Raw genomic sequence first — 24,246 nt, 5'->3', positions numbered from 1 at the left:
GCTGCCTGTAGCAGTGATGGGTTCTGTACATACTTCGTACATTAGTGTACCCTAGCATAAGGGGGCATCAAGATAGGCACAGGTGAGGTCGAAGCGGGTTCACCGAGGGTCGCCGAAACCTGAACACCTGCATAATAATAGGGTTCAGGGAAAACACAGAACGTGCCATATTATTCGGCACAAGGCATGTCTCCACGTGTGTTTCAGGCCAAAATGGCAAGATCAATGGCCGCGTTGGTCTCACAGAAAGCTGGAATCCTGCGTGATGCCGGACCGTTTTCCCACCAATAATATGGGCCTGCCGTACGACATAGGCGGATAACAAAGTTCAGGGCGTTTCCTGCAGAATACAGTCAGGGTCTCTATCAGACATAATTTCGGCAAGGCGGCGCAGGGTCTTGGTGGAAGGACAAAAAGGGTGCTCAATGCAAGGCGCTAATATGCTGCACTCGGAACATAAGCGCCCCACCAAACAGATACGAACATGATGGGAGCCAGCAAACAAGCTTGTATGCACATCACCACATTTAAGCCACCATGCCATGCAACTAGGTATTCAAACGGTGGATGGAGTTCAAGTCATCAGTAGCATGGGCTATAGAAGTTCTAGGCTAAAGCACAATGAAAATTGCCATAGCTGGATCTCTAAAAGTATTCAACACGTTAGTTCCAAGTGCATCGGGCCTCGATTTGGTAGATAGCACGGAGTATTTTGGCGCCATTCCGCCTTAAACATTGAATTATGTCCGATATGACATTATGACAGAGTTTTTGACTCCCAAAGTGTTGAGCAGGAGTCAGGTGACTTGTCAGGTGACCAGGTCTCTGAAGGAGGAACTGGAGAACCGTAGGTTTGCCACCTCCTCCTCTTGACCACAGTACTGATTTCATTATCTTTGTCTATTGGGCTGGTGGAGGTTTGCTAGGAGTTTTTCATATGTTTTTCCCATAGTCTTGATTATAGCATGTTTGTCTATAAGTATCTGTGTCTCATTTGTTAGAAGTAAGACCAGACACAATATTATAGATGCTCAGTCACATGATCATCATGTGCTTCTGTGTCATCTGATAGTTATGAGTCTGGGCTCTTTCAAGAATTTGATTGTTATTTAAAGATATGTTCAAGATACTTTATTTTACTCTTGTTATCCATATAAATAGAGATCACTATTAAGTATCTTGAGATCATACATTGAACCCCCTATTTAAGCTTAAATCTTAATTGTGGAGTTTGTGGAGATCTAATGCATCTATATATTTATCAATCTAAGCCTATGGAAAATCATAATCTAGGGTCAATGTCTCACTTCAATAATTAATTAAAAATGAACAAATTGTCTAGAAGAGTTGTTATGCTGAATAGTTCTGATGATTGAGAAGAATGGATTGAAAACATTAAGCATTTAGTAAATCTTCATCAATTGTGACTGTATGTTGATCTGACAAAAGAAATGCATTCTGAACTTTGAGAATCTGTTATAGAGAATTTTCTTTCTTCTGAGAAAATCAAAGAAACTGCAACTCCTGCAGATATGAAACATGTAAGAAATATGCAAAGAGACTGATACAGAACTTGAGAGAAGAGAATCTTAGTGATGCAAGAGCTACAGAAGACAATAAAAGATTATGTAGATCTGTCTCTGAGAATTCTTACAATAAGTGAATCAGACAGTATAGAAGCTACTGCAAAAGAACATCTGAAAACTCTATATGCTAGAAATGCAGTGAATGCTTCTCAATTGAAAGCTAGACTAATAGAGAGATTCAAAATTCTAGAAGATGGGTCAAAGAATTAAGTGATTGAAGCATATTTACTAAACTACAAAGAAGCATTAAATTGAGCCACTGTGTATGATATGTGTGAATATATTCACAAGTCTTTTGCCTTCAAACAATTTCTGAGAGCAATCTCTTAGAATTACAGAGAGTTCTTCTATATGTATCTGTCAAAGCTTCTAACTGAAGAGAATTTAAATCAGAAGCATGAGCTGAATGTTTATAGACATATTTAAATATTTTGACAGACATTAAAGAAGGATTCTGAGCCAGACCAACAGAATAAGCTGTCAGCATATTCTACCAAAAAGATAGTTCAAAATAAGCTGTTGGGGAAGAATAATGGAAATATGAACTCTGCATGTCTTTGCAGAGAGCATCATGGTTGGGCATACTGCTCATATTTTAATCCACTTGTTCAACCAACAGGCTGGAAACCAGATCCAAAAATTGATAATAAGGTCAAGAAAGCATTGAAGAATCCAGTGAACAACAGAAAATTAAAGAAAAAGATTGCAAATTGGAAGAAATCAAAGAATTTAAATGCTAATAAAGAAGTTGATGCTTTAAGTGATGTGACAGATGGTGATGCTAACAAAGCTGTTGTCAAGACATTCTCTAATCTGACTATCTTTGCTTCTGTAATGGTTTTTAACTCCACTAACATGAGTGATAAATATGAACTCTATTCATTATGGGACAGCTTCATATTAGATGGGGGTGCAGATGCACATATTTATAATGATTTTACAAGATTTCAAAACTATCAGAATGCTGGTTCTTTAGATATTGTGCTCATTGGAAATACTCATTGTAAAATCCATGAATATGATGATGTTGAAGTTTATACTCAAATGCCAGCAGATGCTGACAAGATATTACTAAAGAATGTTCTATACATTTCTGGCTTTCATACAAATCTAGTAGCACACAGATTGCTGCATGTGAAGAGTTGTTATTTGAATGACAAGTCTCTTATGATTTACTACATCAGTACAAGAGATATCTTGTTCAATTTGACTGTTAAAGAGAGAAAAATGGTCATTGAATACAGATCTATTAACATTGCAACAGACAGTATAATAAAGAGTGTTTTTACTGTCTCATTGAGTGAAGATTTAATTAAAAAACCATTGATGGTGTTGGTCTTCAGTTCACTAGAAACAATAAATATTTAACATTTAAGACTTGGTCATCTAGAAAGAGAGTCTCTGGCTCATCTTCTGAAGATGTCTACTGATGTGAAATTTACAAAGATCTCTTGGAATTCTCTAACAGTAGAGTGCAGATCTTGCACTCTTTCAAAAGCAAAGCAAATCATATGCAGAACACTGTCAGAAAGATCTACACATCTGTTCATAAAGATGTCTGTTGATCTCATACAGTTTGCTCCAGATTATAATGAAGATAGGTGGATGGTTCACTTATATTGTGATTATACTCACCTGCACTACATGGAAATGATGCAGTGAAAATCTGAAAGTTTGACATGCACAGCAAAAATGATAAGAGTAATTCTCAATTTATATCAATTGACTATCTTGACTATTTGAATTGATGGAGAGATCTCTATGCAGTCAGAACTGACAGTGTTGGCTTGAACATATGATATAGTTGTTCAATGTTCAGCATTCTACACATCAGCTCAAAATGAAGCTGTGGAATGTGTGGGAGCTTTAATAACAACAGCAGCATGTACAATGTGAATTGAAGTCAACATGTCTGAGAATTTGTGACCAGAATGCATCAAGACTGCAGTGTATATTTTAAACAGAATTCTGATTAAAGATTTTGATTGAAACACTTCTCTTGAATTCTTAGGGAAATATCTTCAAACTGCAACTCCTTTAACTGAAATTAGACATATAAGAGTTTTTGGCTGTAGAGTGTATTCTTTAATTAAGAATGCATGATATGAAAGAAATCAGAAGCTGACTTCTAGAGTGGAAGTTGAATATCTTATTGAATATGAATCAATGAATATTTTTCACATTTGAATTCCAGTACAATGAAAGATTATATTAACAAGAGATGTTATATTTGATGAAGGTACACTATTTAATTCTAATGAGATTAGCAGTGAGCTTTTATTACAGAAGAGCTTCATTGTGCTGAATACAATATCTTTTGTTGAAGTAAGTGATATTAACAAGACAAGCTTGAGTGAGCATGACAGTGAAGATGAAGACTCTGAGAAGAATACATCACATGAAAGTCACAAGACTGTTAATCAGTCAATAAGATCAACAGAAACAATGACTAAGACACTAACTAATCAGTCAGAAGAAACACATGCATTGTCAACATCAGAATCTACATCAGAGCTGTTGGCTTCAGACATCTACACTCAACTTCTTTCAGATGATTCAACAACACCATTGACTGAAATAGAGATGCTGAATCAACTTTCATTGACAGCCAATCATTCTGCTGCAGAAGCTACAGAGATGATGAGTGGTGTTGTAGTTGAGTCATCTGAAGATATAACATCTACTACACTTTCTGCCACTAGCTCTATGAGAGTGATGAGCACAAATGACAGACAATTAATAGCCAATTGTTCTGCTGCAGAGGTGATGAGCACTAATGATGGAATTTCAACAGTCAATCATTTTGCCACAGAAGTGGTGAATGACTCAGCTGATGTGAGCTTGAGCACAGAGCAATCTTCTAGACAAAGTGCTAGAATAAAGCATCAAAATGCAGATTGAATTGACAGACAAACAGCTTATACAGTGATTCTGCAGCAAACAGTGCATTTGAATTCTTTTTATAGAGACTATTTAACAGCTTTTACAATTATGAATTCTAGACTTCACAGAGAGAATCTTCTGAAGTCTCCAAAGCATTATTTTTCAATGTTGCAACATCTGCATGCTGGTGGCTTTAAGGCCACAATGAATGTGGAAATGAAGAAGCTACAAACAAAGAAATGCTTTGAAGAAGTAGAAAGCTCAGAAGAAATACATTCAATTTTTTTAATGTGAATTTATATGTACAAATTTGATGTTAATGGTTTTTTGGAATGTTATAAGGCAAGGCTCATTTTTTGTGGAGATCTGAATATAAATAATAAACATGACACCTACATCACTACTCTCACTGTGTGAATATTTTGCCTTTTAATGACTATAACAGCTTATTTTGAAATGGAGATCTTTCAGATTGATGCTGTTAATGCATTCATTAATGCTTCATTTGATAAATCTGTTTATTGCAGACTGGCAGAGAATTACAGTAAGAAAAGAGATGTTTGAAAGATTCTACATGTCTTATATAATCATCTCAAATCTCCACAACTCTGATACAAAGATCTCACTTCAACACTCTGGGAACTAAAATTCTGTCAGATTTGTGAAGAATCATGTCTATTTGTTGGTAAGAATATTATTATCTTCTTTTACATGAATGACATAGTATTTTTATATCACAGAAAGAATGTTGAAACATTTGAGCAGTTATTGAAGAATCTACAGACACATTACAAGCTTCAAGAGATTGAAGAGCTAGAGTGGTTTCTAGATATTCATGTCTTATGTGATAGAAATGCTCAGAAGCTTTGACTGTGTCAGAATAGTTATATTGAGAAGATTGCTAATAAGTTCAATCTTACAGAATTGAAGTCATCACATATGCCAATGGTAACTGTGAATATAGCTTCTTATATGAAGGTGCAAGATAAGCAATGAATACATGTCTATCAACAGAAGATTGATTTGACTCTCTACACTGCTATTGTAATGTGGTCTGATATTTTGTTTGCTACTGCAAAATTAAGTGAGGCTTTGGTTAATCCAGAATCAGAACATCATACAGCAATTGAGAGAGTTATCTCATATGCTTTTTTAATGAAGTATTATGCTCTTGAATTCTGTGCCAAGAGAAAGTTGAATATTCAGAGTGATAATAACAATGCTGTAAACACTCATTTAATAATCATCAGTGATTCTTCTTTTGCAGATGATTTGAGCTCTAGATGCTTCTTTCAGAACTCTGTATTTAAGCTCTTTGAAGACTTAATTGATTGAAAATTCTTCAGACAAAAGATCATTACAATGTCTTCAATGAAAGCTGAGCTTTTAGCACTATTCTATACAGCAAAAGAGACCATGTGGTGGAAACACTTATTTAAGAATATTATGTTGAAATTAGAAAGAGATTTTGATATTTTATGTGATAATTTGCAAATGATATGATTACTGATTTCAGCAGCTCCACAACTAATTACCAAGCTCTGCCATGTTAATATTCATCATTACTGATTATGGGAAGCAGTTACTAATAAGAAATTAAATATTATCTGAATTGAAAGCAATAATATGCCTGCAGATGGCTTAACAAAAATCTTATCTAGACAGAAATTTGAAAAATTCATTAAGCAATTGAGACTTATGAATATTGATTATTTAATAGAGGAGAGTTCATCATCTACATCACTGCCAAAACTACAGAAGTGTGTTGAGCAGAAGTCAGATGACTTATTAGATGATCAGATCTTCAAAAAAGAAACTGAAGAATCATAGATTTATCATCTTCTTCTCTCAATCATGATATTGATTTCATTATCTTTGTCTATTGGACTGGCAGAGATTTGCTAGAGATTTTTCATATGTTTTTTCTGTAGCCTTGATTATAGCATGTTTGTCTATAAGTATCCATGTCTTGTTTGTTAGGAGCAAGACCAGACACAATATTATAGACACTCAGTCACATGATCATCACGTGCTCCTGTGTCGTCCGATACAAAGCATAATCGCCGTTTTGATAAGTGCAGGAAGATTACATAAGCAAACCGCGAACTGAAGCCCTCCAGTTCGAGGTTGGGTTCCTCGAAAGAAGAACGCCTCTTTTCCTGCAGAGCTGTGTTCTATGCTTGCAGATTGAAACTAAAAATGAGTGTACTTTTGGAGACATCGCTAGGGGACATTGTTGTTGATTTGTTAGTAGACTCAGCGCCCAAAGCATGTGAAAAGTGAGTTCCCATCATCTTCACTTTTTATAGTTGTCAGGTAACTGAGAAATGGCAACTAAGACGTCGGACCTAGTTTCTTGAAATTGTGCAAGATCAAATACTTCAATTTCTCCCCGATACACAGCGTACAAAAGTCATTTTCATTTCAGGCCGGTGATCCGCTCGGCCCGGACTCACCAGAAAGCGATGGCGGTTCGTCTATATGGGGGATTTTGAAAGGGCCGTCGCAAAAGCTATTTCCTGTTGAGCCTATTCCAAAGCTCAAACATTCCTTGCGTGGCACTGTGAGCATGGTCACAGTGCCATCGCCGAAAGATCCCGATACACGTTTGGCTGGAAGTCAATTTATCATAACCCTCGGTGATAACCTCGACTATCTCGACGGCAAAGCTGCAATATTTGGGAACGTGGTCGAAGGCTTTGATGTATTAGAAAAGGTCAATGATGCTTTCATTGATGATAAGGGCCGGCCGCTCAAGGATATTCGAATTAAACACACTGCAATATTAGACGATCCCTTCAGTGATCCCCCAGAGCTCATTGTACCTCCAGAAAGCCCGGTTCCCTCCAAAGCACAGTTGGCCACAGTGATGATAGCCGATGACGAAGAGTTAGACGATAATGCGGATGAAGAATCGCTTGAGAAGCTACGGCGAGAGCGTGAAGCGAGAGCCCAAGCCTTAACTTTGGAGATGGTAGGAGATTTACCCTTTGCTGAGGTAAAGCCACCGGAGAATGTACTTTTCGTGTGCAAACTGAATCCAGTCACCCACGGTATGTCGATGTTACCCGCTATTTCCCCTCTGTGGATTCTAAACTGCACTTTAGATGAGGATTTAAACTTGATATTCAGCCGATTCGGGCCAATCTTGTCGTGTGAAGTTATTCGTGACAAGCGAACCGGAGACAGTTTACAGTATGCTTTCATAGAGTTTGAGAATCAGAAAGACTGTGAACAGGCCTACTTTAAGATGCAAGGTGTACTCATAGATGACCACCGAATACATGTGGACTTCTCCCAGAGTGTACGAAGCTCCTCTGACGCCTATGATGCTGTTGCTAACGTTTATCTAGGTTTCGAAACTTTCGGATAGTTGGCGATCGGCTACGAATGCTAAAAGGGCAAACCAAAGAGGAGGGTTCGGCGGTATTTCGAGTCTGGAGAAAAAGCGGCATTACAGAGCAGCTGCAGATATCCCCAGGAAACGAGACCGATACGGAATGGTATTTGAAAAAGAAGATATCCCCTCAGGAAACGCTAGCCGAGATTCTCACAAAGGTTCCCAACGATATCGGTCCCGAAGTAGAAGCCCAGATCGGAGGTATCGCCGTGCATCTCCGCGGCGACATGATGACAGACAATATGGACGTAGCACTCATAACTCGCAGCGCAATAATGACCATGAACGACATCGTAGATAATAACAATCACTTAAATAGTTAATCTTGGGTACTTTCTTTCTTGTCCATAACTATATTTTGCCGAGCCGAAGTGGAATTCATAAACCCAAAAAATAGAGATGGGCCCTCTGCCATGAAAGTTTAGATCTGGGATCCCTAGAAACCCTCTCACAGTTGAGATCCAACGCATCAGCAACGGGGCCGGAACTCAGCCACTGTGAGGACTTTGAACGGACGACCTGAACCTTGTGAGAGCACACTGTTGTCAACCGGATAAAATTACCCCACTTCAGGGGCATGCCACATCCGTCCCGCCAACTCCAGTACCCAGCTTTCCCCCTTCAACTTCAGCGTGTTGATTTATAACTACGCCAGACGCTCCGATCGTGTCCAACTTTGATAAGCTGGAATTCGAATTATTTCTAGAAGCCTCACACCCAAAGCCTCAGGTCACCCCTGTTACACGTTGATTGAAAGCTCCATACATACCAACCTTTACCCCACCCATGGCGTCGGCAGTGAGAGACACGGTGTCCAACCTTGTGGGCAAGATGAGCATTCATTCCAAGGAGCCGTCGGTAGAAGAAATCGCTCAGCTACAAAATAAATATAGCCAAGCTGGACAAGGCCAGGTTTTCACTTTCTTCAACGAGCTCAACTCATCTGAGAAAGCACAGCTCTTCAACCAGTTGTCTACCTTTGACCCCGAGCGTATCAATGTCCTTGCTACCCGTGCGACTCAGTCACAAACAGCTAATACCGAATCCGCTTCCGGAAAGCTCGAGCCTCTACCTGAAAATGCAACCGCATCGATTCTTGATTCCGACCCCGCTGACATTTCACGATGGTACGAGGAAGGCATGAAGCTGATTGCCGAGAACAAGGTTGCTGTCGTGCTCATGGCCGGCGGGCAAGGGACAAGACTGGGGAGTTCTGCGCCAAAAGGGTGCTACGATATCGGACTACCAAGCGGAAAGTCCCTATTCCAAATACAAGCCGAGAGAATTGCAAAGCTACAGTCTTTGGCAGAGTCTAGTAGCAAAACACAAGGAGTAACAATTCCTTGGTATGTGATGACTAGTGGGCCTACTCGCAGCCCGACACAGGAGTTTTTCCAGAAACATGATTATTTCGGGTTGAAAAAGGAGAACGTGGTTATTTTTGAGCAAGGCGTCTTGCCATGCATTTCAAATGATGGAAAGATTCTGATGGAAAGTAAATCTAAGGTATGGCGTTTGCCCCTTATAATATAACTGGTCTTATTGACGTCAAAAGGTGGCTGTTGCACCTGATGGGAATGGGGGTATCTATCAAGCTCTCCTGACCGCGGGTGTTCGAGACGATATGAAAAAGCGTGGTATTCAACATATTCACGCGTATTGCGTAGATAATTGCCTTGTCCGTGTTGCAGACCCCGTCTTTATTGGATTCTCGGCTTCAAAAAAGGTCGATATCGCCACAAAGGTGGTTCGAAAGCGGAACGCCACAGAATCTGTCGGACTTATTCTCCTGAAAAACGGAAAGCCAGACGTGGTTGAATATTCTGAGATCGACAAAGAAACTTCAGAAGCCAAAGACAGCAAGAATCCTGCAATTTTAAAATTCCGGGCAGCAAACATTGTTAACCATTATTATTCGTTTGCTTTTTTCGAGGCGATTGAGAGCTGGGTTTCGGATCTCCCGCATCATGTGGCTCGTAAGAAGATTCCCTGTGTTGATATCGAGACTGGGGCCCCAATAAAACCCCAGAGCCCCAATGGCATCAAACTTGAACAATTTGTTTTCGATGTTTTTCCCATGACACCCCTCCAAAAATTTGCTGCGATTGAAGTCAAGCGCGAAGATGAGTTCTCTCCCCTCAAAAATGCTAGGGGAACTGGCGAGGACGATCCAGATACCAGCAAGAAGGACATCATGAGCCAGGGACAACGATGGGTCGAAGCGGCCGGTGGAATTGTTACACCGGAGTCTGCAGATTCCCCTGGTGTTGAGGTGTCACCTTCTGTTAGCTATGTAAGTCTAGTCTCTCTAACATCGCTTGGTTTTCATACTGATTTTGCTACAGGGAGGAGAGGGGTTGGAGTTCTTGAAAGGAAAGACGATCAAATCCCCGGCCGTATTTGAAAAAGAGGATGCCTAAGAAGTTTTGTGCGACATTCAAGATGATATTCGGCGTACAGACATTGTCGGGGTTTAAAAAGCAGCGCGCCACACCAAGAAAAGAGTATATAAATCTTACATGCTATTCTTACGTCATGGATATATTTCTGTACTTGTTGATACCAAAATGAGGACCATCATAGTATGTTCAGCTTTTGCCAGAGCTTCCCCTGGCTCGAGATGACTTGCCCATGCCTCGGGTATATTCCCTGTGGCCCACCCCACCCACTTCATCCCGAGAGAGCTTGAGTGTGCAGAGGGGGCGAGATCAACCTGCTCCGGGGAAGGTGGGTGGAACTAACTAGATTAGGAAAGGTCGCAACAGAGCTAAAGATTTTCACCCATCATAACCCCCAAGCCATTGACTGGTTCTTTGTAGCGACCCGTATCTTTCAGGTGTATTGCACATTTGCCTATCCCATTATTCACCACTCGGTAGGAACTCGGATTGTGTGGTCCGGTGGGAACGAAGCGTTGTGAGGGATTAGCTTGGAGGACTGCGAAGTAAGTCCGCCACCGCATTCTTGCCTCGTTCACTAATTGAGGCCCCCCTTCTCGCTAATACGTTAACGTACCATTCTCTAGGCATAGGACTGCTGGTCACTAGGGTTTTCGACGGAGGAAACGAGATATACAATTTGGGGGAACTAGGCCTCTTTTTCGGAAAGTGAGTCTTCGCGTCATCTCGGGCTGCCTAGGCTGCGCGATCGCCCATTGCCGCCGCGGCGGCGCCCAGTGCTTTCTACTTCCAAGTGACACCGCCCCCTATACAGCTTCCCTCTCCCGCTCGCCTGTCCACGCTGTATAGGAAGTTGCGCGAAGCGATTTAGAATTCCGGGTTATACTGTTGATTTGGAGCTAATAAGTCTCTGTACTTCCAGAATGTTGCTCTCTCGCCGTGCCTGTTATAAGTGTGGCAACATCGGCCACTATGCCGGTAGGTACTTGGGGTTCATGGTCGTTCGTGAGCTTATGATCCGTTACTGATAAGGTTAGAGGTCTGCTCGTCTTCTGAGCGTCTTTGTTATAATTGTGGGTTCTCGCTATAATATCTGCCCTGGTTAATGCAACTGCTGATGTGCTCATGTTTAGGCAAGCAACCGGGTCAGTTATTATAACAGAACAGGTTTGTTCCAAAGCGATGATCTAATCCTCAAACAGGGCATGAGTCGAATGGATGCCCGCGGCCCCGTACAACAGAGAGTAAGCTATTTGTCAAGCGTTGCTCAACGTGGAATATGCGATTGACCGTCGCTTAGCAAAGCAGTGCTATCATTGTCAGGGACTAGGACATGTCCAAGCGGATTGCCCTACCTTGCGATTAAACGGAGGAGCTACTAGCGGTCGTTGCTACAATTGTAATCTCCCCGGTCATTTGGCTGTGAGTATCTCCTTTCTTGGCAAACATGACTCTGGCCCTAATTTATAAAGCGTAATTGTTCAAATGCAGGCATGCCAGCTGCTGCACGGAACGTGGGCACCTCTCGTGGTGCATTTAATGCACCTTTCCGTGGTGGGTATGGGGGTTATCCGAGAGCGGCTACCTGCTACAAATGTGGCGGCCCGAATCATTTTGCCAGAGATTGTCAGGCGCAGGCAATGAAGTGCTACGCCTGCGGTAAACTAGTATGTTGCGGATACCTGACATGGGAAACATAAGCTGATATCAATGTATTACAGGGCCATATATCGCGAGACTGTACTGCTCCTAATGGTGGGCCCTTGAGTTCCGCAGGGAAGGTTTGCTATAAATGTTCTCAAGCAGGGCATATTTCCCGAGATTGTCCAACTAATACTACTGTTAATACCACTGCCGAGATGAATGCCAAACCTGCACTCGAAACTGCCGCTGCTCTCCCAGTGGCAGCAGAAGCTTCCAGCGAGGCACCTCCGCCATCGGTTACTGCTGCAACTCCCGCTATTGCGTGAAAGATTACTGCCCATCACACCTTAGGATGACCTCTCTATCCCCTCCTTTATCTCATTCGTTTCTGGTTTCTATGACTTTTGGATAATACTTTGTCCCATTTCCTTTTTGCGTTATTGCACATATCATCGCCTGTCTCAAAGCATCAGTACCAACATCTTATGTATACGACGAGCAAAATTCTTCACGATGTTCTAGTTTCTATGACTGGATCCAGCATGGCTCAAGCCTCATGAACAAAAATCGGCGTCGAGTGACTTTCAAAATGGAATTTATATATGTTTCACGTATTATCAGGAAGAAAGAAAGAAAGAGCAAGGCAGCTATAGGTGAAGTGAGCGGAGTGAATCAGATGGATTGGGCTGAAGCGAGCAAGAAGTGGACGCTATCCTGTGGACGTGGCTGGCGACTTATCTAGTTTTCATGGTACTGGCGTGGCTTCGTTTTGGTTGTCGGTCTAGTGTGCATTGTTATTTTTTGACCCTATTTAGCTGGTGTCAGTGTCAGTCTTTGCTTTGCAGTTCCCTTTTCATCTGTACATTATGCCGGGGGTCGTTACCGGCGTGAACCAGTTTCCTTTCTCTACCAATCAGAGGTCCGAAAGTTTGATACATTATTCTCTAGTACTCTTCTTCCTCCGGTTCGCATCTCTATCTATGCTGCCGATGCTGTGAGTGTCTGAAGCCCACTTCCCAATATGGAAGTACCCGTGACTTGACTTCTCGCACACGGAGGGGTTGATTTGAAGTCCCGGGCATCGAAGAGCTTCACTTCCGGACTACACTACCAACGTCTGGTTCGAAATTAGTAATTTATTAGAGCACTACCTGTTGATTATCTTTACGTTTCGTTTTAGCAATGCCAGCATCCAATGCTAGTGACGGGTTTGACGAAGATGTAAGACTTCACGCTTTGAAAATGCAGAAGAAACACCAAATAACGTCAGTCAGGAGAATTTCATTGTCGATATCGACGGCATTCAAGCGCACGGTTTGCCTACAAGATCCGTATATTTGCAGGGCAAACCCTAAGTAGATCTCTCTTAGGTATTGGTGCTTCTGATATCACAAAGCTGAAGGCAAATGGCTTCTATACCGTTGCTGTAAGTTTGGTTCCATTGAATGCCGGCTGTTTGCCAGAGTAATTGACACGACGGCTTATAGTCTGTCCACGGTGCCACTCGTAGAAAGCTACTCAAAATTAAAGGGTTCAGTGAAATCAAGGTTGAGAAAATCAAGGAAGCAATCCAGAAATGTCAGGTAGGAAGAGGGAGATACTGTGAAAATTAGGAAGAGGAGCTTGAGACTAATGCTCCACTAGCCCTCCGCTTCAGGTTTTATGACAGCCATGGAACTTGGCCATCAGAGGAGAAGAGTGGTAAGAGTTTCCACTGGAAGTAAGCAGTTCGATGCCATTCTCAATGGGTAAGCACGCTGAGATCATAAACACCGCTGGTAAAGCTGACAAACTATTTATAAGGGGATTTCAAAGCATGAGTATTAGCGAAGTCTACGGAGAATTCCGTTGTGGTAAAACACAGCTGTCCCACACAATGTCGGTGGTTGCCCAATTACCAAAGGAGATGGGGGGTGCAGAAGGGAAAGTAGCCTATATCGACACAGAAGGAACATTCCGCCCTGAACGAATCAGCCAGATTGCTGAAAGATTCGGCGTTGATCCTGACTCTGCACTGGAAAATATTGCATATGCCAGGGCGTTAAATAGCGAGCACCAGCTCGAGCTGTTGAACACATTGGCTAAGGAGTTTGCAGGAGGAGAATATCGACTCCTTATCATTGACAGTATTATGAATTGCTTTCGTGTAGATTACTGCGGTAGAGGTGAACTCGCAGAGCGTCAACAGAAGCTCAATCAGTTTCTCATGAAGCTGGCCCACATGGCTGAAGGTATGAATCCCGGATTCCCCAGCATAGTTATTGCTAAAAGAAAATGCAGAATTCAACGTTTGCGTTCTCATGGTAAGTCATAAGCGGCCTTCAGAAACTCATACTGTGGGCTCACATCCATGAAATAGACAAATCAAGTACAGAGCGACCCGGGAGCTAGTGCCTTGTTTGCTGGCGCAGATGGCCGTAAACCGGTTGGCGGGCATATTCTGGCACATGCGTCAACGACGCGAGTGCTTCTTCGTAAGGGGCGCGGCGAGGAAAGAGTTGCCAAGATCCAAGATTCTCCAGGTATGTTTTTCAGTGCTTCACTGTAGCCATGGCGTTTAAGCGGCAATCGGACCAAGGGTTTCTGATATATCTTGCGCCAGACTGTCCGGAGCGCGAAGCAACATACATCATTACAAACGGTGGAATAAATGATCCAGAGAAGGCATAACAGAACAGCTACTAGAGATTGATCGGTTACTTTGCAGCTGCTTATAATCTATTGTCGAAAATATGAAGGAAGAATAAGAATCGCAGGTTTCCCGAGACAAGCCTGTTAGTTAGATTTCGTTAGTTAGTCAGCTTCTTGAGTGTAAAATTTCCTATTTATCGTATGCAAAAATCAAACCCATGATGCAAGCTCCAAAGCTCTTATAAAATTCATAATTTCTGAAGATGGGTAGAGATTTTCCTATAAACCTATCTGGCTATATTGTGCTCCCCCTGGAGCTTCCACCTTTGCCCTCCTTACCCCTAACCGCAACTCATATCCTCTATGTACGACCGCACGAGCCAAAAATACCCGACCCTCATTCGAACCGGTCGTTGTTCATTGCGAATGTCCCCATTACATCTACGGAAGTTCACTTCAAGCATTTATTTGGTACGCAGCTCTCCGCAGGACGGGTAGAGTCTGTGAGATTTCAAGATACAGAAGGTAAACTGCCCGGTCCTGCACCGCAGCCTGTAGCCCAGGTGGGTGGTGGCGGAGATAAGAAGAAGCGAAAGCGAGAAACGCCAGAGGAGTTAGAAAAGCAGCTCGAGGCTGTTGCCTTTCCACGGCTATGGGACCGCGAGATACAGACTCCCGGTTCGCATGCTGTCGTTGTTTTCGTCGATAAGCCTAGCATGGAAGCTAGCTTGAAAGCTGTTAAGAAGGCTGCGAAGTCCAAGTCAAAAATCGTATGGGGACAAGGAGTCGAGGAGAAGCTACCGGCGCTGGGTTCAAAACGATACGAAACCCATGAGCGTTTAAGGTTTCCTCCAAAAGAAGAGCTGTTACGCTTTGCGAACGAATATATGACTATCTACGACCGGCTCGACCAGGCTCGAGCCCGCGAAGCTACTTCCGGGACACAGGTAGCGGACGAAGATGGGTTTATTATGGTAGCAACAGGACGGAAAAATAATGCTGAGCGAGAGGAGGAATTAAAATCGTTGGCGGAGAAGCAGAAGGGTAAGAGTAAGGGACTAGAGGACTTCTATCGCTTCCAGATGAGAGAGAAACGGAAAGAGAAGCAGACTGAGCTGCTGAGGAAGTTTGAGGAGGATAAGAAAAAGGTGGAGGAAATGAAGAAGATACGAGGGAAGATCGCGGTATGCTGCGCACCTGATTTTTTTCTAATCCGTTCACGATGACTGATTTTTGGAATAGCCTGAGTGATAAGTAAGGATCTGAAAATTGGGCTTCCGGCTTATTTGCACATATCTCTGTGTAATCATAAGCCTGCCATGGCCATCTATTTTTCATGTTTCAAAACGGTACGTTGCCCTAACCTTTCCTTTGCCCACCTTCGACGCATCGTGCATTACATATGATGAATCTGCTGGGGCCATATGAAAAACGAAGGCGAATGCATTCGTTTTGGCGATTTCAATCCCAGTTTCCGCAACGACCAAATCTTCTCAAAACGATCCTGAATCTCTCCCTTGGTTTCTTTCTGGTAATAATAATGACACGTCCTTGAGCTGCGACTGACTGGGGACCCTTCTAGATCGATCGCTGCGAGATCACCGAACAACGGACATCCCATGCCCGCTTCGGCGCCCGAAGGGTTCCCACAGGAATTTGCGAAGGTGTTTGCTGCTTGTGAAGAACAGGGGTATGCCGGAGTGTGTATCGATCCTATAATTTACATACATACGGAGTACGTCCAGTCTTCACGGAGATCCGTCGCATCCCGCACAGTTAATATTGGGTAGGCTTGGCTGGCCCCCCACAACTCTGCTTGTCGGGCCTGCAGTGGGTTAATTTGCCACCTTATCGGAATCAAACGGCCAGTTGTTCTCGTGAGACTACGGGCAAATAATACAGAAGTTACGCAAGGTCTCGTGTTCACTTTTTCCTTTGGTTTTCTTCTTGTCTAAGCAGGCGCAGCAGCCTGCTCAAGAGGTTTGGCTGAAGCGTGCGCGCTTGACGTAAACATTTTCTTGTAAAGTGGCGTGTTTGCGACGAAATGAAAAACAAAATAGTTGCACATCAGCAAATTCGACCTCTCTCAGAGCCATTAGATATTTTAAATAGCCTAACCACCTCGAGATATCGTCGAATTCGAACATGGACTTTTCTGGTACATTGGATTGACACGATGACAACGCCGTCGTCTACTTACCTCTTGCCCTCGACACCAGTATTGCAATTGAGCTTGTGAATTTACCCCGAAATATCTGCCTAGCATCTCCAAGTATTTAATATTATTTCTCCCCGCAACTGATATCGGCGATGACAACGCCACCTCCTCCAGGCGGATTCGTCCCACCCTCACTGCCCTCCCCGGCGCCTTCGTCCGCATTATCATCGGCGACTTTATCGCATACACTGCCACAGCAAAGACATCACCCTCTTAAGTCTGGGTCGCCGAAGGAGACGGCGGTCATTAATTATGTCGATAATCACATATTAACAATCAATCGGCGGCATGCGAAGAAGTTCAGTAGCTCGTTCGCGGGGGAGAAAGATGAGGAGAGAGGCTATGAGAGGTTTCGCGAAGTGGTGAAGGATATCGAAGCGGTAATCGATGTGCTGTGGGTCAGTGGGACTCGTAAGTGTCGGCCATTTTTCGCTGTAATAACGGTCATTTCTTCTTGTTTTTCTCCTTGCCTGTGGATCTTTGTGCATCACTGTGCTAACTACAACGTATATCAAACTACAGCATCCCTGCAAACACCGTACCTGATCTCCTTAGCAGGTTTGTTTAATACGTATCTCCCGGACTACTCCTTCTCGCCGAAATCCACTTTCCGACTGGTCAAGAAGCTTGATGCCATGTTTGCTTCTTTGCTGCAGGGCGAGGATGTCGAGACTGGTCAGCCGCTGCCAGGATTCGAGACGAGGCGGAATCAGGTGTCCATGACGGAGAAAGTTCGGATAAAAAGCATCGCGGAGAGCACGCGCATGACGGTGCTGGACGTGCAGGACGAAGGCGGGCCGTCGGAGTATGACTTTGAGGATGACGAAGGGGATGGCAGTGTGACCGAGGGCGACGACGATGGAATGGGTGGTGGTGATGATGATGGCGGTGATTTTGGGACCGGGGAGTATGTAGACGCCCCGGGGCCGGGGCGCTGGGAAATGGAGTCCGCGCGGGTGTTTGAGAAAACGATACAACTTCTCGGAGATGAACTCGGGAGGCAAGGTGGCCTGTAAGGATGCTACGTTTATTGGGAAGATGTCATGTAGCCCTGGGCTCTGTATAGTCCAAACAAGAGTACTCCATACTATCACACCAAACAAATGACGTGTGCTTACATAATCACGTAGTAACGTCATCGATCGAGAACTAGCGGAACAGCAGGTGTCTCACTTGTAGTGTCTTTCACGCGGGCGTTACCTGTCGGCGGGCGTAACAGCGCATTGACGCCTACTCCTTGGAAAGAATTGGGCGCAGTTGATGCTGCATAAACCACTACTACTACTGTTAATACCAGAGTCCTCACGGCACTGGCCTGCATGGGCGAGGTCGGCCGGCTGCGGGCTAGGGGAGGGGCAGGCCCAAAGTTACCGCTAGCGAACAACCTCATCCTTGCGGCGCTCCACCGCCGGCCCATGACTTGCATGCGGCACCCCAGTGGCAGCGGCATCCATTGGCTGCGCCTCCGATCCCACGAGGGGCGCCCGTCGCCCGGCTAGCCTCAGTCCGGCCAAGGGCGCTGCGCGTGTGCCTGGTCGCTGGGCTTCTGCGGCCTGGCGCTCTTCCACGCGTCCGTGGGCTTTGGGGTGTGTGACGGGGACACGTCGTTTCTCGCTCGTTAATTACGCCGCTGACTCAGCGGGCTGCGCGCCGCCGGCCCAATCACACGCGCGCACCGCCTGCGCCGCGGGCGGCCGTGCGCGTATTGCATACTCCTGCATACACGGCACGTGACAGCGGCCGCTGTGCACCCGGACGAGACGCTGCCGTGCGTACTGTATTTTCCTTGGGCTGGGGGGGCGAGGGCGGGGAGGGGGGATTTGCGGATACCACGACCTGCCAGGCACAGCGCGATCGCTCCAGCACGTCGCCAGACAGGCAGCTATTGGCCTGCAGGCGTCCACTGTTTCCGGCGCGCCGTCGTTGCTTTTTTGGCAGTCGATTCAGCTCTGTTTCGCCGTGGAATCGACGCCGTGCCCGCCCAAGGCCAGCGTCGGCGAGGGGCGGGCTTAGTTCCACGGCGTAAAAAAAAAAGAGCCCCTCGCTGCCTTTTTTATCTTTTTTTTTTTCGCACACAAACCCGTGGTAGCGTTAGCAATCCGGCTCCGCTCTGGAGGGGGGTGGTTGGCTTTCGCCTCTCTTTGGCTGGCCTTTATCGCTCACAGGCGGCGGCCGTGGTAGACGGAATCTAATACTCGTAGTGTGGACAAGAAGGGTGTGATCGTAGCAAGGAAAAGTCTGGTTCCTCACCTTCGCTCCTCTGAGGCTATTTTTCCCACCGGCCTTTTCCCTTTTCTCGCGCCCGCTCCCCTCTTTTTTTCTTCTTCCCTTCTTCTCTCCCCTTCCCTTCCCTCCCCCTCCATCGCTCGTCGAAGTCTATCGATTCAACCCCTCCTTCGCGCTTTGCGTTTTTTTTTCATCGCTTCTTTTTCCCTTTGCTGCGCGTTCCGTTCGCAACTGGGTTCCAGGTTCTCCTGTTCGTGTTCCTTCTTGCGCGCGCCGTGTGTGTGGGAGTTGTGCCCGTCTGCGAATTGCTGAAGCTATTTTCTCCCGAAGCGATCCGCCTCCCGCCTGCAAGCCATCGCCTCGCATTTCCACCCCATATCTGCCATTTTTATCACCTGGTAAGTTTTATCGTGCGTCTTGCTGCCCGCGTGCTACTGGCTGGTATTCTGGTTATTATTTTGTATTTCCTTTTTTGCTCGACACTGTTTCCCCTCACTCTTCTTTCCCCGAGCCTCCCCCGGCTGTGCGGCTCCAGTGGTTTCGAAACTTTCACCATCGATCGATCTGCGCCATCGCCCGTGATTTTATTATTACGGAGTATACCACCGAGGAATCGGGCCTTGGTTCCTGCTGGCCAGTGATTATTATTATTGTGCCCATGCGCCAAACGAAGGATCTTCGCCTCCCAAGCCTTTTGCGTCGCTCGTTCCTCCTCCCACCTCCATCGCCCACAGATGTCGCCACCGGCCAGCCTGCCCGACATTCTTCATCGAGTGTGCGTGGACCTGCAGTGGTGCGGAGTAAACTATTTGAGTCAGGCCAATTCGCCCTACTTGAGATAAACGCTGGCTAGATTGCTGCGCTGGGGAGCGTCGACACGCGTTGTGGCCGCTGCAGAGTCAAAGCTGTCATCGTCGTCGTCAGATGTTTTTCGATAGGTCATCGAATCAGACGATCGAATCGAAATGCGCGACATGCGGGAACCCCCAAGCCACAGCGGAATCCGCGGGAGACAGAGATAGTGCGCACTTGCACGCATCACCGATGCCCAGTTAGTCAACTACTATTGATTTGCGAGGCGTGGACTCCTCTGTCTCTGCTGCCGGCCCCCAGCTCGCTGCCGCGAAAAAATACGGGCAGTCATTTGGCACGCTATTCGGGGTTCCTTCGAACTAGCTTGGCGTGCAGCAGCTGACCTGCTAGAAAATCACATCTTCACTCCCAGCCAACCTCTTCACTTCATTCCCGCACTCCTCCCCTCATCGCCTTTCTCTCTCTGTGTTTTTGCAGTTTTCTTTGCTGTTGTTGCGGTAACCTTGTTTGCTGTTCACTTGTCGTTCACTTTTCGGTCTTGTCTGCTTTTGTGCCTGGCCTGCTGTTCCAACATCATCAGCATTTCTGATTTTTCAGCCAACTTCCGGTTCGCACAATCTTCCCACCATTCAGTCCCTTCCAACCTGCTCCAGATTCATACCCCATTTTTTGGTGTCTGTCGTTGCTTGCATGTGGAGTTTTAAACACCCGATGTCAGTGTTGCTAATCGTTTCATCACTTGCGCAACAGACACGCTAGCTATTCTTGTCGCCTCACCTCGCGTTTCTCACCGTCTCTCCTTAACGACCAAAACGAATTCAAGTCGCAACGGCCGTGCTTGTAGATCTTGCAATTTCTCAAGCTCTTCCTGTCGAGGTTAGTGGATGTGTCTCTCCGCGCTATTATTATTGCAGGCGCGACTTGCGACGTGACCGGGGTTGGGTTGCCGTGGTTGTGGAGTAACTACTTGACGGGATGTTTTCTGCGACAACCCGCCAATGCTTACTGTGCCCTCAACCCTATTACACGAAACGCTTGATCATTCTTAGGGCCATGGATCAACGCTCACTAATATCGATCTTTAGTTGCGGTTTTTAACGCGGTTCATCTTCAATTTTCTCAGTGATTTCGACGATATTTCGTTTTTTATTCGTATAATTTGACGAATAGTCTGCGCAATCATGTCTTTCCAAAATTTCGATACTTTTCCGAACCAGCATGGCGCTGCCGATGGTTCTGCAAATGCTGCTGGCGCCGCTCCACCCGCTGACCAGACCATGACGGGTCAGGCAGAACCTAACGCTGCTGGCTTTCAAGGCCCTACTCCCGAGGGTGCCGCTGCTCCTGGTGCTCAGCAAGGAGGCGAAGGCAAGACAACTCTTTGGTAAGCGACAGCGCTTAATAGCCGACAGCAGTTCGGTTTCTTTTCCTTGCTTGCGCTGACTCCGATATCTACAGGATGGGTGAACTTGAACCTTGGATTGATGAGAACTTTATCCGTAATATTTGGTACCAGATGGGCGAACAGGTGAATGTCAAAATGATTCGCGACAAATTTTCTGGGTAGGCATTTTCACTGCGGGAGTCTGGGATGTTATTGCGCCGTTTCTAACTGCTAGCCTTACTCTAGTAGTAACGCTGGATATTGCTTCGTTGACTTTGCTACTCCTGCTGCTGCCGCTAAGGCTTTGTCCGTTAATGGAACTCCAATTCCCAACACTAACCGCCCATTCAAGCTTAACTGGGCTACTGGTGGTGGATTGTCTGATAGAAAGTATGTATCATTCCTCATCCCTCAAAGCATCTCTCTGACTTTTGTCTAGCCGTGAGGACCGCACCCCCGAATTCTCCATCTTCGTCGGCGATCTCGGACCGGAAGTCAATGAATACGTCTTAGTTTCGCTTTTCCAGAGTCGCTTCCCATCCTGCAAGTCTGCTAAAATCATGACTGACCCGATCAGCGGAATGTCTCGTGGATACGGCTTTGTCAGATTCTCCGACGAGACTGACCAGCAGCGCGCTCTTACCGAAATGCAGGGTGTGTACTGTGGCAACCGCCCCATGCGCATCTCAACCGCAACCCCCAAGAACAAGGGTCCAGCTGGCGCTCCGGGTCAAATGGGTATGCCTGGTGCTCCTCCTGCCGGAATGTATCCCCCAATGGGAGGCCCACCGATGGGTTACTATGGCGCTCCGCAGCCGATGAACCAGTTCACCGATCCTAACAACACCACTGTCTTTGTTGGAGGTTTGTCTGGTTACGTCACCGAGGATGAACTGCGATCCTTCTTCCAAGGATTCGGCGAAATCACCTATGTGAAGATTCCTCCAGGCAAGGGCTGCGGTTTTGTTCAGTTTGTTCAGCGACACGCCGCAGAGATGGCTATCAACCAGATGCAGGGCTACCCAATTGGTAACTCCCGTGTCAGACTCAGCTGGGGTCGATCTCAGAACAACTCAGGCCCCGCTGGCACCCCCTACCGCCCTGCCCCGCCACCGCCAATTTATCCATCGATGGGTATGCCGCCATCCCACCAGTACGGTGGTGGATTTGCGCCAATGAAGGTATGACGGATAATTTTCTCTTTCGCATCTGATAAATAAGTTGCTAACTTTTTTAAAAGTGAGAGCGTTTCGTCTTCGTTTAAGCACCAGCAGGAGTTTTGCGTCGCTTTGGAAGATGGGTCGTCCCTGTGTCAACATTCGGTTTAAGGTCTCTCTTCAATTCTGATGACTCTGCTTTCCGGCTCTTGATGGGCGTTTTTCTCCTGTGCTCGGCACTCAATGTACTCGTGAAACGTTTCTTTTTTTTATGGACCCTGCACTATTTGCTTCTTTTACTACTAAAGAACATTAACGCCTGCAACCGTTATATTTGTTTTCTTCTCATGCTTCAGCTTTGACTTATCTTTTTTCCCTGCCCTTATTTCTTTTACCCCCTATTAAATTGATTCTTCACCTGTCACGCTTATTATTCACGTTGCATCTGCTCTCCTTTCACCAGGATTCTGGAATGTGGCATGTTTTATCCAAGCTTCGGTACTTACTACTACTCCCTGTTCCCGTTTTCTCGGTCGTACACCACGGGTCGGCAGTTTGCAAAAAGTTTTTATTTCCTTTTTACTTTCTCTCACTCTCGCGTCACGGAACAGCCAAAATTGAAATGTTTTCCTGCCTTTATATTATCTCAAGAATGTTTCATGCTCCCCCCTAAGCTTTCTTGCTAGACTGTCGCGTGTATAACAACCCTTCGGCCGTTATTACTTTTTCCTTTGATATCTTTTCCTTTCTCATGCCAACCACGAACCGTCTGATTCTCATACGAATGTGATGCTCTCGCTTTGTACGCTGTGACAATTAGCCTTGATCCTCGGTTCTCTTATTTTACCTTGACTCGTCGTTCTTTCACTGCTACCTTTTTTCTAATATCTGACCTTGACGCTCGCTACTACCATATTTCGATTTTCTTTTTCTTTTTCCGATTGCTTTAGCACTTCCACTCTTTTTCTTTCCCCAGTTTCCTTGTATCCAAATGATGTGACATTGTCTCGTTTAAAAAAAAAAAACAACAACCAGCCAGCCAGCCAGCGTGGGGTCCAATTACTATTTTTTATTTTTCCTTTCTCATCATCATCTTCTTCCCGTTACGCCTCAAATGGATTGCTTCTTTTTCCATTCTTAAATTTGATATTCCAATGTAATTCTACAATGGGTTTCTCGGCAAAGCGCAGTGGCGTTTCTAGTACCTCGTTTTGGCTTTTTCCGCCAGCCTTCGATTCTTCGGGTAAATTGTATTATTCCCCTTTTATTTTCTTTTTTTCCTTCAACGCCCCCCGCCCCCCCCCCCATAGCTATTATTATTATTGCGCCAGCCCGCGCGCATCCGGTTTCGCAAACCTCGGGATGGCGTTACTGCTAGGTTTCTTTTTTCTACCTGCTGCTTTTGGGTTGTCAGAATCTTGGCATTTTCCAGGCATTACCGATCTGGCGACGTGGGAGTGTTGATGATAAGACGTGTATGATATTTCTAAGTAACATCCGGATGAAATCTACATTACTAACCGCATATCATGGCTCGGTAAAAATACTCTTTCTCTATCTCCGTTTTGTCCTGTCTCCTTCGTCGGCAATTGGGGACATCGCAAGCTAGCACCCATTCCAAACACGTGATGCGTGCTGGTCAACACTGTTGCCGAAAAGGGAAGGCTGTGGCTTCTATTTCAGAAGTCGAAGTCCCCCCAGATGGTGCTTTCCTCTTTATCAGGTGCTATTCGGTATCGAAGAGGGGAAGTTGCAGATGACTGCGGGAAGGACCTGTTCTTCCCCTCAGTTCTCAACAGTCCTAATGTTCTTTCCTCCCATGAAGCAAATACCCTTCGCCTACGGAGTATTCTCCCAAGCTGGGCAGGCACGATGGGCCGTGCTTGCGAGGCTTGGAGGGTGTTG

At 45.3% G+C, this 24,246-nt stretch overlaps 6 protein-coding genes across 6 annotated transcripts; all 6 read left to right on the top strand.

The window, feature by feature from the left end:
• Positions 1–6,668: 6,668 nt before the first annotated feature.
• Positions 6,669–8,192, top strand: cyp6 (Peptidyl-prolyl cis-trans isomerase-like 4; the record flags this gene model as incomplete). The annotated part of the gene is made up of 4 exons (XM_049253347.1): positions 6,669–6,748; positions 6,822–7,522; positions 7,577–7,664; positions 7,823–8,192. 4 exons carry the CDS (start codon positions 6,669–6,671, stop codon positions 8,190–8,192), a joined length of 1,239 nt encoding a protein of 412 aa, XP_049107693.1.
• A 463-nt stretch (positions 8,193–8,655) lies between these two features.
• On the top strand, positions 8,656–10,289 carry UAP1 (UDP-N-acetylglucosamine pyrophosphorylase; the record flags this gene model as incomplete). Its single annotated transcript, XM_049253346.1, has 3 exons — positions 8,656–9,375; positions 9,425–10,162; positions 10,215–10,289. The coding sequence occupies 3 exons, from the start codon at positions 8,656–8,658 to the stop codon at positions 10,287–10,289; spliced, it is 1,533 nt and encodes a 510-aa protein (XP_049107692.1).
• Positions 10,290–13,094: 2,805 nt separating this feature from the next.
• On the top strand, positions 13,095–14,582 carry DLH1 (carboxymethylenebutenolidase; the record flags this gene model as incomplete). The annotated part of the gene is made up of 9 exons (XM_049253345.1): positions 13,095–13,133; positions 13,187–13,226; positions 13,283–13,338; positions 13,400–13,495; positions 13,557–13,660; positions 13,716–14,143; positions 14,193–14,215; positions 14,272–14,434; positions 14,515–14,582. 9 exons carry the CDS (start codon positions 13,095–13,097, stop codon positions 14,580–14,582), a joined length of 1,017 nt encoding a protein of 338 aa, XP_049107691.1.
• A 224-nt stretch (positions 14,583–14,806) lies between these two features.
• LOZ57_004300 (uncharacterized protein) lies at positions 14,807–15,794 on the top strand (the record flags this gene model as incomplete). The annotated part of the gene is made up of 2 exons (XM_049253344.1): positions 14,807–15,727; positions 15,786–15,794. The coding sequence occupies 2 exons, from the start codon at positions 14,807–14,809 to the stop codon at positions 15,792–15,794; spliced, it is 930 nt and encodes a 309-aa protein (XP_049107690.1).
• Positions 15,795–16,853: 1,059 nt separating this feature from the next.
• LOZ57_004299 (uncharacterized protein) lies at positions 16,854–17,777 on the top strand (the record flags this gene model as incomplete). Its single annotated transcript, XM_049253343.1, has 2 exons — positions 16,854–17,172; positions 17,284–17,777. The coding sequence occupies 2 exons, from the start codon at positions 16,854–16,856 to the stop codon at positions 17,775–17,777; spliced, it is 813 nt and encodes a 270-aa protein (XP_049107689.1).
• A 3,204-nt stretch (positions 17,778–20,981) lies between these two features.
• On the top strand, positions 20,982–22,371 carry LOZ57_004298 (uncharacterized protein; the record flags this gene model as incomplete). Its single annotated transcript, XM_049253342.1, has 4 exons — positions 20,982–21,184; positions 21,259–21,363; positions 21,431–21,574; positions 21,624–22,371. 4 exons carry the CDS (start codon positions 20,982–20,984, stop codon positions 22,369–22,371), a joined length of 1,200 nt encoding a protein of 399 aa, XP_049107688.1.
• Positions 22,372–24,246: the final 1,875 nt, after the last annotated feature.

This window comes from Ophidiomyces ophidiicola (assembly GCF_022830035.1).
Source record: "Ophidiomyces ophidiicola strain CBS 122913 chromosome Unknown scaffold_17, whole genome shotgun sequence".
NCBI classification, from domain to species: domain Eukaryota; kingdom Fungi; phylum Ascomycota; class Eurotiomycetes; order Onygenales; family Onygenaceae; genus Ophidiomyces; species Ophidiomyces ophidiicola.
The sequence above is the reverse complement of the archived record's forward strand: the minus strand, read 5'-3'. Positions and strand labels throughout refer to the sequence as shown.